This window comes from Perna viridis, chromosome 5, assembly GCF_037379345.1.
Source record: "Perna viridis isolate PV_CMFRI_1.1 ecotype Kerala chromosome 5, ASM3737934v1, whole genome shotgun sequence".
Lineage (NCBI taxonomy): Eukaryota > Metazoa > Mollusca > Bivalvia > Mytilida > Mytilidae > Perna > Perna viridis.
Genome location: NC_142449.1, coordinates 49,770,198 through 49,782,229, shown reverse-complemented (window position 1 = coordinate 49,782,229; position 12,032 = coordinate 49,770,198). Strand labels below are relative to the sequence as shown.

Below are 12,032 nucleotides of genomic sequence, written 5' to 3'. Positions count from 1 at the left end.
TATCGATTCTTACAGGAACCTTTACACAGGCTACGGAGTCACCTTACGAAATGACAAAATGAAGAAAAAACGGAGACATTAGACATGTATATTTCCTTATCGTGCACTGAAATATAACATTATTTAAAAGGAATACTGCAATGAATTTTACCGGAGTAATTGTAATCATTTTCGTTTTCGAATGTTTTCAACCAAGTACGCAAGTTCTTCGGAATAAAGGTAATTGTTTTATTTGTTTTATTTTTTCATGATGAAAAAAAAAAAAAAAAAAATAACAAAACACGATTTTCAAAATTCAAAAAAGATCGGACGTTTACATTTTTTCACGTTTTACGTCTCCCAGTATATCTCATTACTAAAATAACCGCCTCGGTTATTCGGTAACTGAGATATCATAAAAACAACTGTTGCGGATCCAAGTGGGTTGGGTGGGGGTCACAGGAGTCAGATTCCCATTTGTTGGAGAATTCTGTTAACTTTGAAAAAATAGACAAATAATATCTTGGAACCCCCTATTTCTGAAAGAGTAATCAAGGGAACCAAGGTTGTAGTAGTAATCAAAAGAATGTAATCCAGGGACAAAGACCAGACATAGAAAACAGACATACACAACAAAGAACATAAAGTAACTATAATCATACATACAAAGTAACGAAAGCAAATGAGCAACTCGGACTCTGCTGAAAACTGGGAGCATGGACCAGGTTCACCGGTAGGGTAAGCGTCCTCTGCTTTTCTAAAAACACCCACCGAGTTGGTCATAAAAAGTCATGTCCGGGATAGACAAACGAGGAAAGGAAAACTATGACCCGTTGAATAAATCAGCTTTTATGGTGCAGATGGATATACCATAACGATCCACGAGTTCATGATGACGACCATAAAACTTCTGTAGTGATGACTTCAATCTTGTAGCAACATAATCCTATTCCAGAAGCCTACTTGTTAGAGTTCTAGCGCGATACAAAAGTTTGCGTAGTTTCGGCAATCTCTGGCATAACGTATGAGTTGTGATATAAACACTCCATAACCCATTTCAAAATCTCTGGATTCGCCGTTGAGAAGACAAAGAATTTTAGTATAAAACGTTATTTTTTAAAAATTTACTGCATATCAACATTCAATTTTTTCTTCAAAGTTTCATATGGCACATCATTTTTTTTTGAAGGAGAGTTTCGTTGTGCTTTCCCTTGCAGTCGTCGGAACCGTACTATCGTCAGAGTGGTCGGGAACAAAGGCGATACTCTCAGTTTTAACGGGAGTGCACCGCAACAATTTCCAAGCGATCGTAAAATCACTGACACAATCTGTTGGGAAAGATCAGGACCATTCTATTCCTTACGGTTAGTAACTTCTCTGAAACCTAAATCCTTTCCCTTTAAGTGATATTTTACCTATATCAAAGAGCCGGATAAATAAATGGTGAAACAGAAACATCTGTCAATCCTGTAAAGACTTTATCAGTCCAGACATGGGTTTTTCTTCTAGAACTGGCATTGTAATGATTTAATAATTGCCTCTCTTTCTTTTGATACTTTTCAGTGGGTTTAATGGCAGCCACTTTTTATACCAGTGCACGAAAGACACAATGTATGATACTACCAGGGATGTTGCTGTATTTTATGACAGTAAATGGAGTAAGTAATATCTAATATGTTTGGAATACTCTTGTATAGCAGGAACTAACGTCAACATGGAAAACAATACATAGACAAATGTTCCACATTCATCCAGGACAGCCTTCGGAATACTCGGTCAGAGTATATCCTACTAACGACTGAACTGCTCTGTGGATGTTTTTGTTTTCTCTCAGTCTGGAAGCTTATCCCAACTCTACCCAACTTGGAAGGACACATACACTGAACAGAAACTGAAGAGAAATAGAATCATAGTTCAGAGACATGTTTTATAGCAGTTTGAGATATGGGAGCAACTATTTAATTATTTATTAGAGGGGTTATGATACAATTTTCTATCCTACCTTTTGGTTTTGAGAAAATATAGATCCTTCCTTTTTTCTTCGTGTCAATGTGTTGAATATTTTTTTCGGCTTTTATGAATTATAAACCATAGAATATATGGACAACAAGCCTTTTTATTTTCTTTGTCGCCCGTCTTGTCTTTTGATTTCAGGAAACTTGGATCTTGCCATTTTATTACAAATCTTATCTAACCCTTTAAAAACCGAATGGTAGTTCAAATGAACGGAATCATATTAGTAGGTTCAGTAGGAAAACATTACCTAGTAAATATTCATGTAAACCAGCAATTGATTGATTGATTGTTGGGGTTTAACGCCCGAGCAGCAATATTTCAGCTATATTCAGGCGATGAACATGAAATGGATGATAAAATGAACATGAAATGATAATGATGTTATGAAAAAAGGGATGGGACGCAAGGATAGTAGGGTCGGCAAATTTTGATTGCCACAAGATAAAAGGGAGGGATGGGTAGGGTTGGGCAATTTAGCCTCCTGTGGCGGAGCGCAAAGGTTCCTACTCCTATCGAATACCACAGCAGGGTTCTTTAACTTGCGTGGAACGTGGCATCTTTCCCAACACGTTGCACCACTATGGTTTGCGGTTAGGTTTTCCGTATAATAGCCTGACAACCCCTGCATGAAACATGCCAGGGGTACCCCATTCCACCACCTGGGACACACAACCCAGTTGCTCTGTGGGATTTCTGAGCACCATTTAGTCGCCTTTTACGACAAGCTAAGCGCTGCTGCAGGCCTATTTCTTTGACACCTGGACCTGCACGGGGCACAAGGAAACATAAAACAGAACACGAATGACAGAATGAAACAGGAAGTAATCGTACCTTGAATATAGGTTTTATTACAAACACTTATTATTAAAGACAAATCCCAGTTAGCAAGCCATAGAAAGAAGAAAATGTGACAATTAATCGATCATTTTTTACAGAGTATTTCGAAAAAGACCCTACGATTTGTGACATTTGTGACGGGATGTTGGATGTTGTCTCGATCGTACGAGGTAGGTGGTTACTATTGCTGTATAGTTTACACAGTAAAACAAATTAATAGAAAACTGTTTGCGAGACAATAACTCATCGCAGTATCGCTAAAACACTATCATTGCATGCATCTGCTTGAAATAAGGCGTTCCTGTATTTGTGGATAATTTTTTGAAACTACCATGCATTTTAAATTATTTCTTTGTTACACGTATGCGTGTCGTTGTTACTGCTAGTGTTTATTCACTCGATATTTCATTTTTTTTTCTATTCCCTTTCGTTAGAAGCTCATATCCACTATAATTTAACTGTTCAGATTTGTCTTTCCTTCAAACTAATTAAAATCCAATCTTGAATACGTTACTCTCTATCTGTCAGATCAAATATTTAAATCAGATTGTCTACCTCTATTAGACATAGATTAACATAAAATATAATACTTATCTTTCAGATATCACTGTCGGTAAGCTTCTATTCTACGTTCTCTCAGTATCTTTCATCAATTTAAAATAATCGAAATCAAGACGGAATTACAAAAAAACAGTTATTTGTTGAAATGAATTCATAGCTTGAATATAACAAAATCTTCTATTATACTATGATAATAAAGCAAAAATATACAAAAAAGAGAGAAAAAAACCTCACTTTGTTCATTTGCTTTCAGCTAAAGCCAAGTTGTCACTGCTATACATATAATACAATTACTTATTATAAAAAGTTATCATATGGTTACATATTATTCATAGCGTAAATATCATTTATTTCAGCAAGCAGAGTAGGTAAGAAGAAATATATAGTTATATGTTAGTAATATGGTCGAACTTAACATAACTTCAGCGGATTGAATCTGTTCATTAACTGTAACTAGTACAGCGACATGTACTATATGGTGTGCAAAAATCCTGCTCTTTAGTTTGTATTTACACACATTTTCAACTTTTTGGTTTAATTTTTACATCGTGAATCAGATAAGCATTTTATTAACTTTTGCCAGTTTCGGTTCTACAGTAAAGGTACAAAAAGTTCTCCGTGGCATAGAATTGTCTTCAGTGGAAACACCAAGAAGTGTATAATGAAATAGAGCTTAAAATACAGGAGACACCATTTGTTTTACTATAGGTAAAGGTGAATGTTGTACTGCAAAAAAATATATTGCTCGTGTCTTTACACACAATTATTATTTAAATATGACTATAGGTTCCTACTTAATTTTTCATTATTTTTAATTCAGTCAACCTCCCGGGTAAGTAAACATACATTGTTTTGATTACCGCTATAACCTTGGTTCCCTTGATTACTCTGATAAAATAGAAATAATATATTCGGCAGGAAGTCAGGAAAGAAACAAAGTAAACTTTGCAGAAGCTCTGATTTTATGTTTTGTTTTGATTTATTTATTGTGTTTGTTTTTTTGTTGTTGATAACTTTGTAAATTGTTCACAGGGTTTAGAATTACAATTAAAATGATAAATACACAAGAGATATATGACCATGAGCGTTCCTGTTTCTTTACATCCAGGTTCGTGCAGGATTTGTGGCTTTATGAAAGGGGATTTGGATATAGAAAACTACTTATTGTTTTTTGCTCTCTAAACCATTTAAAGCACATGCATTTGTTAAAAGACCATTATTGTGTTATTATTAAAGCTACTGTCATTACTTTCACAGAGGTCGGGTGTAACATACCATCATTATGCCCTAAGAGGAGGGAATGGCAGATACGATGTACCGGCTGCGAACCATCTGAGGCGAATGACGATGGCCTTTGTTGCCTTTAAATGATTTAACCTCTTTTGCCAAATAAAATGCAATTTAGAGTTTAATACATTGTCTGGTACAAGATTCCTTTTCTTGGTATGATTTACAATTAGGTACACAATTGTGCTATTCTAAATGGTATCTGAGCATGCGCAAGATAAAATTTGTAATGACGATGTTAAGATACTGTACATTTTATGATCCAATGATTCCCTCAGTTGTAATAAGTACACTTCATAACAAATATGAACAAAAACTATATCATTTAATTTCACGACAAAATTTCCCCATATTTCAAGGACAAATCAAAACCGATTATTTCATATTCCTATACTTCATCCATTGCATCCAAAATTTTCAATTAAAAAAGGCTATTGCAGAACCTCAAGATTAATGACTTCAAGGCTAAACCACCTGACTGTTCCTGCAAAACTCTCCATTCAAATATGGTCCTTCCGGACACGTCGTTACTGGAGATTTAACCATCATTGAAAACGAATATCTGCGAAATATCCTTTCTAAAAGTCCCAAGTACCGTAAACCAAGCTCCATAATCAGACATTGATTCTCTGTCAGAGTGGATAAATGAAGGCCGTGAGGTCTTTAATTTTGAAACGAATGAAATTTTTAAGTAGATCAATGAGTACCAATGCTACATCTGTTTTAAAAGACCCCGATGTAGCAAAACATTGTCTACTATACATGACAGATATGTTGTTCGAGCAGCCAAAGCCTACAACAACATCGTTGTTGTCTGCAAAACGTATTACATCCAATGTTTATTATCAGAGATAATCGTAGCAAATAGTAGCAGTGATAAGACATATACTGCCACTACACTCTCCAAAGTAGGGAGATAGCATCTGTGCGATCCTCTTTTGGTCTCTCAACTGAGGATGATGATTGTGATTTACCGTCTATGTACTGGATTCCTAAACTCCACAAAAATCCATACAAACAACATTATATAGCTGGATCTGCAAAATGTACTTCTATACTCACTGCTGTCAAAGAGGGCCTCCAGTCTTACCACAGCGCTTGTTTATCACGTGGTGGTATTAATTCAATATGGATCCTAAAAAAGTTGAAAGATCTTTTGGAGACCCTCTATTCAAGATTATTATCCGAATATAATAGCATTAACACTGTATAATTCTGTTCCTCATACTCAGTTAAAATCCCGACTCAAAAACATAATACATCGTTGTTTCTAAACAAAAAGATGTACACCTAGATATAGTTATATAGTTCTTGGTAGAGATTCCCCATACTTTGTAAAAAAATAATTCCAAATTATCTCCAAAATATACAAAAAGAGAAGTTTTTAAAATGCTGGAAATTTTTTATCGACATCATATTTAACAAGTGTGGTGGACGCGTTCTTCAACAAACGGTCTACATTCCAATGGAACAAATTGTGCTCCTCTACTTGATGACCTATTACTTCACTCTTATGAGACTGACTTTATAGCTGACCTGATCCAAAAGAAGGAACATCGTTTATCTAGATCCTTTAATCTCAGCTTCCGCTATATAGATGACGAATCATCGTTAAACAATCCTAGTTTCGGGCATATATATCAGCCTCATATCTTGACATACACTTTGAGGTTAGGTAAGGAAAAGCTACTGACCAAACTATATGGAGTTTTCATATCACAACTCATACGTTATGCCAGAGCTTGCCGTTACTACGCAGACATTTTGTATTGCGCTAGACTTCTTACAATTCGTCTTCAGAAAAGGATTATGTTGCTACAAGTTTAAAATCATCACTACAGAAGTTTTGTGGTCGTCATCATGAACTCGAGGATCGTTACGGTGTATCCATCTGCACCATGAAAACTGATTTGCCCAACGTGTCATCATTTTCTATCCTCTTTGATCTATTCTGGACTTGATTTTTTCATGAGCAACGTGGTGGATGTTTATAGAAAAGCAGTTGAGGCTTACCCTACCGGTGCACATGGTTCATACTCCCAGTTTTTAGTTGAGTCCGAGTTGCTCATTTACTTTTGTTAGTTTGGTTGTATTATTTTGTATATTTTATGTTCTTTATTTTGTAATTTCCGAGATTAATTATTTGTCTGTTTCAACCTGTGTATGTAAGTGCATCAATTAGGTTTGTAGTATCTCAAGATAACAATTGTTCGCTTTATATATTGCATGTAAAATTCCAATAGTGTTTCCCGTAAAGGAGAGCTGGAAGATCAAGTGTTCTAGGTGTCTATCGTCAGAGGCCGAAAACGGTGGACTATCTTATGAGTAATCCAGGTAATCCAGTGATGTTATATCTATTTTGTCGGATTTATTGTATACTTGACTTGATTGGAATTGTGTTCGATAATTTTGTTGTAACACTTAGGAATAGTTGTAAGTCATTGGCAAACGATATGTAGGTTCTAAAAAAAACCCTTAAAATCCATTGTTTTTAATTTAAGTTTTCGTTTGCCACTTGTAATGAGTGTATAAAAACCTTTTGTACTGACCTATTGAGACCAAAATGACAAATTTTATATGATACAGACGAGGAAAACCCTTGAAAAAAAAGACAACGCCATCAAGAGACAACAAAAGTGCAACACACGAAGGACAAATTACACAAGACAAAGATAACGTTAAAAATGTACATATAATAAAAAATTAGTACAAAACTTAAACCTTTGCCTTTAGTTGCCCCGGAAGGGTGAGTAGATTTTTCCTCTTGCAAGACATCTATTGTGCTGGTCATTGAAGTTAAATCCTACGGAAGAGGAACATTTTCTCGGTCAGATCCGGGTTGTCGGTCACATTTGAAACGGACATTGTATACCATGTGTGGTCATAGTGTCGTCCTTATAAGTTATTAAATGACCCCTTAATCTAAATACTGACAACATATCATTGTACCCCTCTTATTTGAATAAATAAAAAAGTGGCAAATCATTTCTAGCTTCACGTATGTTTTTTTACAAAATGCATAAATATGAGTGACCCGTCTCAAGATGTTCAGTAAAATATACTGATGACCATACTGTTAATATACATTAAATTAGTCTATCGATTAATCTGATATCTTACCTTACATGTTTCAATGGGTCAAATAAAATTCCAGCAAAATGATATTTCTATAATCCTTTGGAAAACTTGGCGGTCCTTCCTGCCTGAACTCATAATTTTCATATGGTCAGTCTTAAGCTTATGTAAATTCTTTCAAATCAAAATTTCATCTCTAAACCTGTATCAGTACTTTATTCCCAGAGGTATCCGTATTTTCACTATTCTTAACATAAAGTACATAAGCGTTTGAAATGGACTTATGTTACTTTAAAATTAAAGTCATTGGTTTCAATTATATTATAGCTCCTATCATTAACTTGTCCAACTCAATCACCAGAGAAAATCATCTCTTCAGTTTCCATGTTAAGCCGGAATTCAGAAAAAAAGGAACTATTTTTGTGCATTAAGGATAATAACAAAATTAAAAAATGAATGTCAGTACTCAAAAGATGGGTAATCCATATAACAAATGGCAATAACCTGAAGGTTAGAAAACAACTGCAATGGCCTTGACTTGGTACATTTATTTCTGCAGTAATGATTGGCCATTTAAGTTTTCTTTGTGTTGTTTTTTATCGCAACTCTTCGGAAGTGTAAGCAAAATGTTCAAATGTCGTGTCAATATGCTCGCCATAGTTATTTGTTGACACAAGGCATCTGAGACAGCTGATAAAATTTTGTTCAAGATTTTGGTCACTTTTTGCACTTAAGCGACGTCATTTTCATTAGACTAATTCTTGTTCATTTGTTGTGTTATATCATATCTGTTCTTATTTCTATTGTCTTTGATCTGACATAATCAATCGAAATGAAAAATATTATTATGACTTATTTTTGACATACATTGATACAATTCGTGCTATCTTCCATAATGGATATTTTTCTGGAATGTCTTAGAAGATAAATATAATGTTATCTTAAATTTACTTTAATGAGATTGTAAAAAAGAATGATGAAACAAAACAGCATTTTATTTGCTTATCTTCATTTTTTGTAGAGGTTAATTTTTTTGTTATATTTGCATCATTGGGATATTGATAATTTAGAGTGTGTAGGATAGTTAAATGTTGTAATCCACAAATAATTTATTTGACATTTCGATGTTTTTATTGGTCTGAATTGCCCCGTTAATGACGATTTAGGGATTAAAGTCTTCCTATTTCTTTGTTCCAATGCTGCCAATAAAAGTCATCGAAACACGAGTACAGTATGCTTGAAATTTCAACACTAATATTAGCTGGTGCTTTATTTTGTATTTGTTTTATTAGCACGTATTTCAATTGGCGAAGTACATTTCTTGAAACTGTGTCCCTTAATTTTGCGGCTCTTTTTAATATATAATTATCTTAATTTGATGCAAATGCTTTTAAAAATGTCAATTGTATAAAAGAAGGAAGACCAGGATTTGAAATAATTTTAACCTGTTATTTTGTAGGTTTCCCCGAGGATAATCCCTCTTTATGCGATATGTACAATGGGAAGTTTGGAATTTATTCCGTGCTGAAAGGTAGGGCACTACTAATTTTTTTTTCCATACCGATCGATGCAAAATCATTGAAGTCTTAATGATTGCGCCTCACTATAATATGTGTGCCTTATGTAATATTTTGATCGATTGCCTAGAAAAATCTTGCTGTTTAAAAATCAACAATACTGGGATGGGATTTACAAGAGCAATGAATTAAAATGCTAACTAACTTATACAATACAACCATAGAATTGAGAAGTATCAAACAATGTCTCAAGGACAAGTTAAAAGTCAAAACTGGCCTTCATTATTAAAAATTGTTTAAATATTATAATTCACCAAAAGTGTGGATTTTCCACCCTGACCATTTCTACTGTTTAGGATTAGAGTTCCAATCAAAGCAAAAGACAAAAAATATTGAGGGGAAATCATTTTATTCTTTCAAGAGAAGGAGTGGTTTTAGTCAGATATAAAATATTTTTTGTGGGTTATAACTGTACAATTTGTTCATACCTAATTTATTGTAAATTGTTATAAAATCCTTGATAAGTAATTACTATTTGCTATATTGTCGAATGGGTTTAGTTGTAATCATTATGTTTCACCGACATTTTGTCTTTTAGATGCCAGGAACGGTATGTTGTAACTTGTTACTTGACGTTCAAGATTGCTACGAAATTGCCACGTCTAAATCCTCAGATTGTTATGCCCGACAGACATAAGGTGTCAGTTTCCTATTTGATAAACGTTCTATATCTATAATAGATCTTCAATCTCTTGAACCTGACATTTGATTTAGGTAGGGTCTACATGAAAATCAGATCAGACTGACAGTGATTCCTGCTTGTCAAAAAACCTATTAAATTTTCTATGTTTTTTTTTTCATAATTCAGAAACAGTACAGACATCATCCTCTTGTTACATTTAAAAAAAATAAAATCTTGGCATTTTATAGGCTTTATTTTTCGTAATTTCTGCATGCATTTTTTTTATGTTTTTTGAATTTTGTTCACAGTTTGATGGCTTTTTTTTTCTTTCCAGGCGTTTTATTATGCGATTTTTTCTATCTTGTTGACAATGAAAGTTTGTTAATTACAAGAAATATCAAAAATTTGATCTGCAACTTAGCAGATTTTTAATAGATTTGTATTTTATATGATATAATAAGAAGAGCCTATTTCATAGAAAAGAATTTGTTTTGTTTTTGTAAAATGTTACGAAAAGTATTGCATCTACTCCTCAATCGTATTGATAATTATTTACAAAGCGTACCTTCTTCCACATTTCTTAATCGAATAATTGCAAAACAATAAAAACCAAGTATTAAAGTCCCTTAACTTTTTTGTTTTTTTTTGTTTTTGTTTTGCTTTACTAAAAGCTCGTCTATTGACGTTTATGATATACTGCTGTCCATCTGTCTATACCTATAAAATGATGTGAACAGACAGAAGGACAAAAGACAAGCTCTTTATATTACATTATTATGTCGGTCACTGTGTAAATTTTACATGCACATACCTTTTAAAGAAGACCGTTAAATCTTTAGTGTTTTGTCAGATTTGTATAAAGACGTAATTATTGCTTAGAGAATATTATCATCAAACTAAAAACTAATTACAACTAATGAAATGCCAACATTTTTCTGCAGGTTGTGGAACTGGTAAGTTATTGTACAGATGTTTTATAAAAGCATACTTCTGCTCATTTCAGATGAATACACATTATATACTAATAAATTTAGCATTTGGCTTAAAAAAAAACTCCTTATACTAACATTCGGGAAGTTTCCAATGAACCATTAAATTATTGAATAAGCTTTACTTTTCGAACACCTAACGAAAACTCCTTTGAGATAACAGTGTAATTGTAAAATTGGACAATTGCACTTTCCATTACTAAATCTTAAAGATACTTAAAAACACTTAAAACATAATTTCTATTATTTTTTGTACATTTTATGAATTTTTATGAAGAAATGTATTTTGTTTTTAGCATGATCAAATGCAGCTGAAAATGAACTAACAACAGTGAATTTATATTAAAAACATTTTCCAGTGCTATCTGTCTGTAATTTTCTAAATTTAAATATTAATCTCACTTCAAACACTATTCTACAAATGGTCGATATGTTTTTCATGTATATTAAGATACATTTTACTTTGTTGCATATCTTTAATTTATACGTTATATAAAAAGGAGGAAACTTAACATATGTTATTGTAGTTTTGTAAAACCTCGCCATATAATTCCTATAATATCATTTTCAAAAATAATTTAATTTTCAACCAGCACTTAGTGTGCATATACGAACTCTGAGAAATATTTTCATAATTTTATCTGATCTAAAATAAAATTGAAAAAGTCAAACGGACCATGCAACTTTTCTATACATTTTATGAGCAACTCGACGGGTGTTTCTAAAAAAGCAGAGGACGCTTACCCTACCGGTGCACCTGGTCCATGCTCCCAGTTTTTAGTGGAGTCCGAGTTGCTCATTTGCTTTTGTTACTTTGTATGTACGATTTTAGTTACTCTATGTTCTTTGTTGTGTATGTCTGGCCTTTGTCCCTGGATTACATTTTTTTCATTACCGCTATAACCTTGGTTCCCTTGATTACTCTTTCTTCTTTTTTTTAATTATAAAGTCATACAGATTTTGTGATTATATTGTTTTTGAGAATCGAAGGAAACTGTAGATTGTTAAATCAATATATAAGGTAATACTCATATATTTATTTATATGATAATTACATGATAATTCCACCCGTAAAAAAGTTTTAGTAGT

At 33.2% G+C, this 12,032-nt stretch overlaps 1 protein-coding gene across 1 annotated transcript; it reads left to right on the top strand.

Annotated features, from left to right (window-relative positions):
- LOC148618095 (uncharacterized) lies at positions 1 to 4,805 on the top strand. Its single transcript, XM_088581691.1, has 8 exons — positions 1 to 219; positions 1,169 to 1,343; positions 1,543 to 1,637; positions 2,931 to 3,002; positions 3,434 to 3,445; positions 3,750 to 3,761; positions 4,214 to 4,225; positions 4,651 to 4,805. Exons 1-8 carry the CDS (start codon positions 141 to 143, stop codon positions 4,758 to 4,760), a joined length of 567 nt encoding a protein of 188 aa, XP_088437817.1. The 5' UTR covers positions 1 to 140; the 3' UTR covers positions 4,761 to 4,805.
- Positions 4,806 to 12,032: the final 7,227 nt, after the last annotated feature.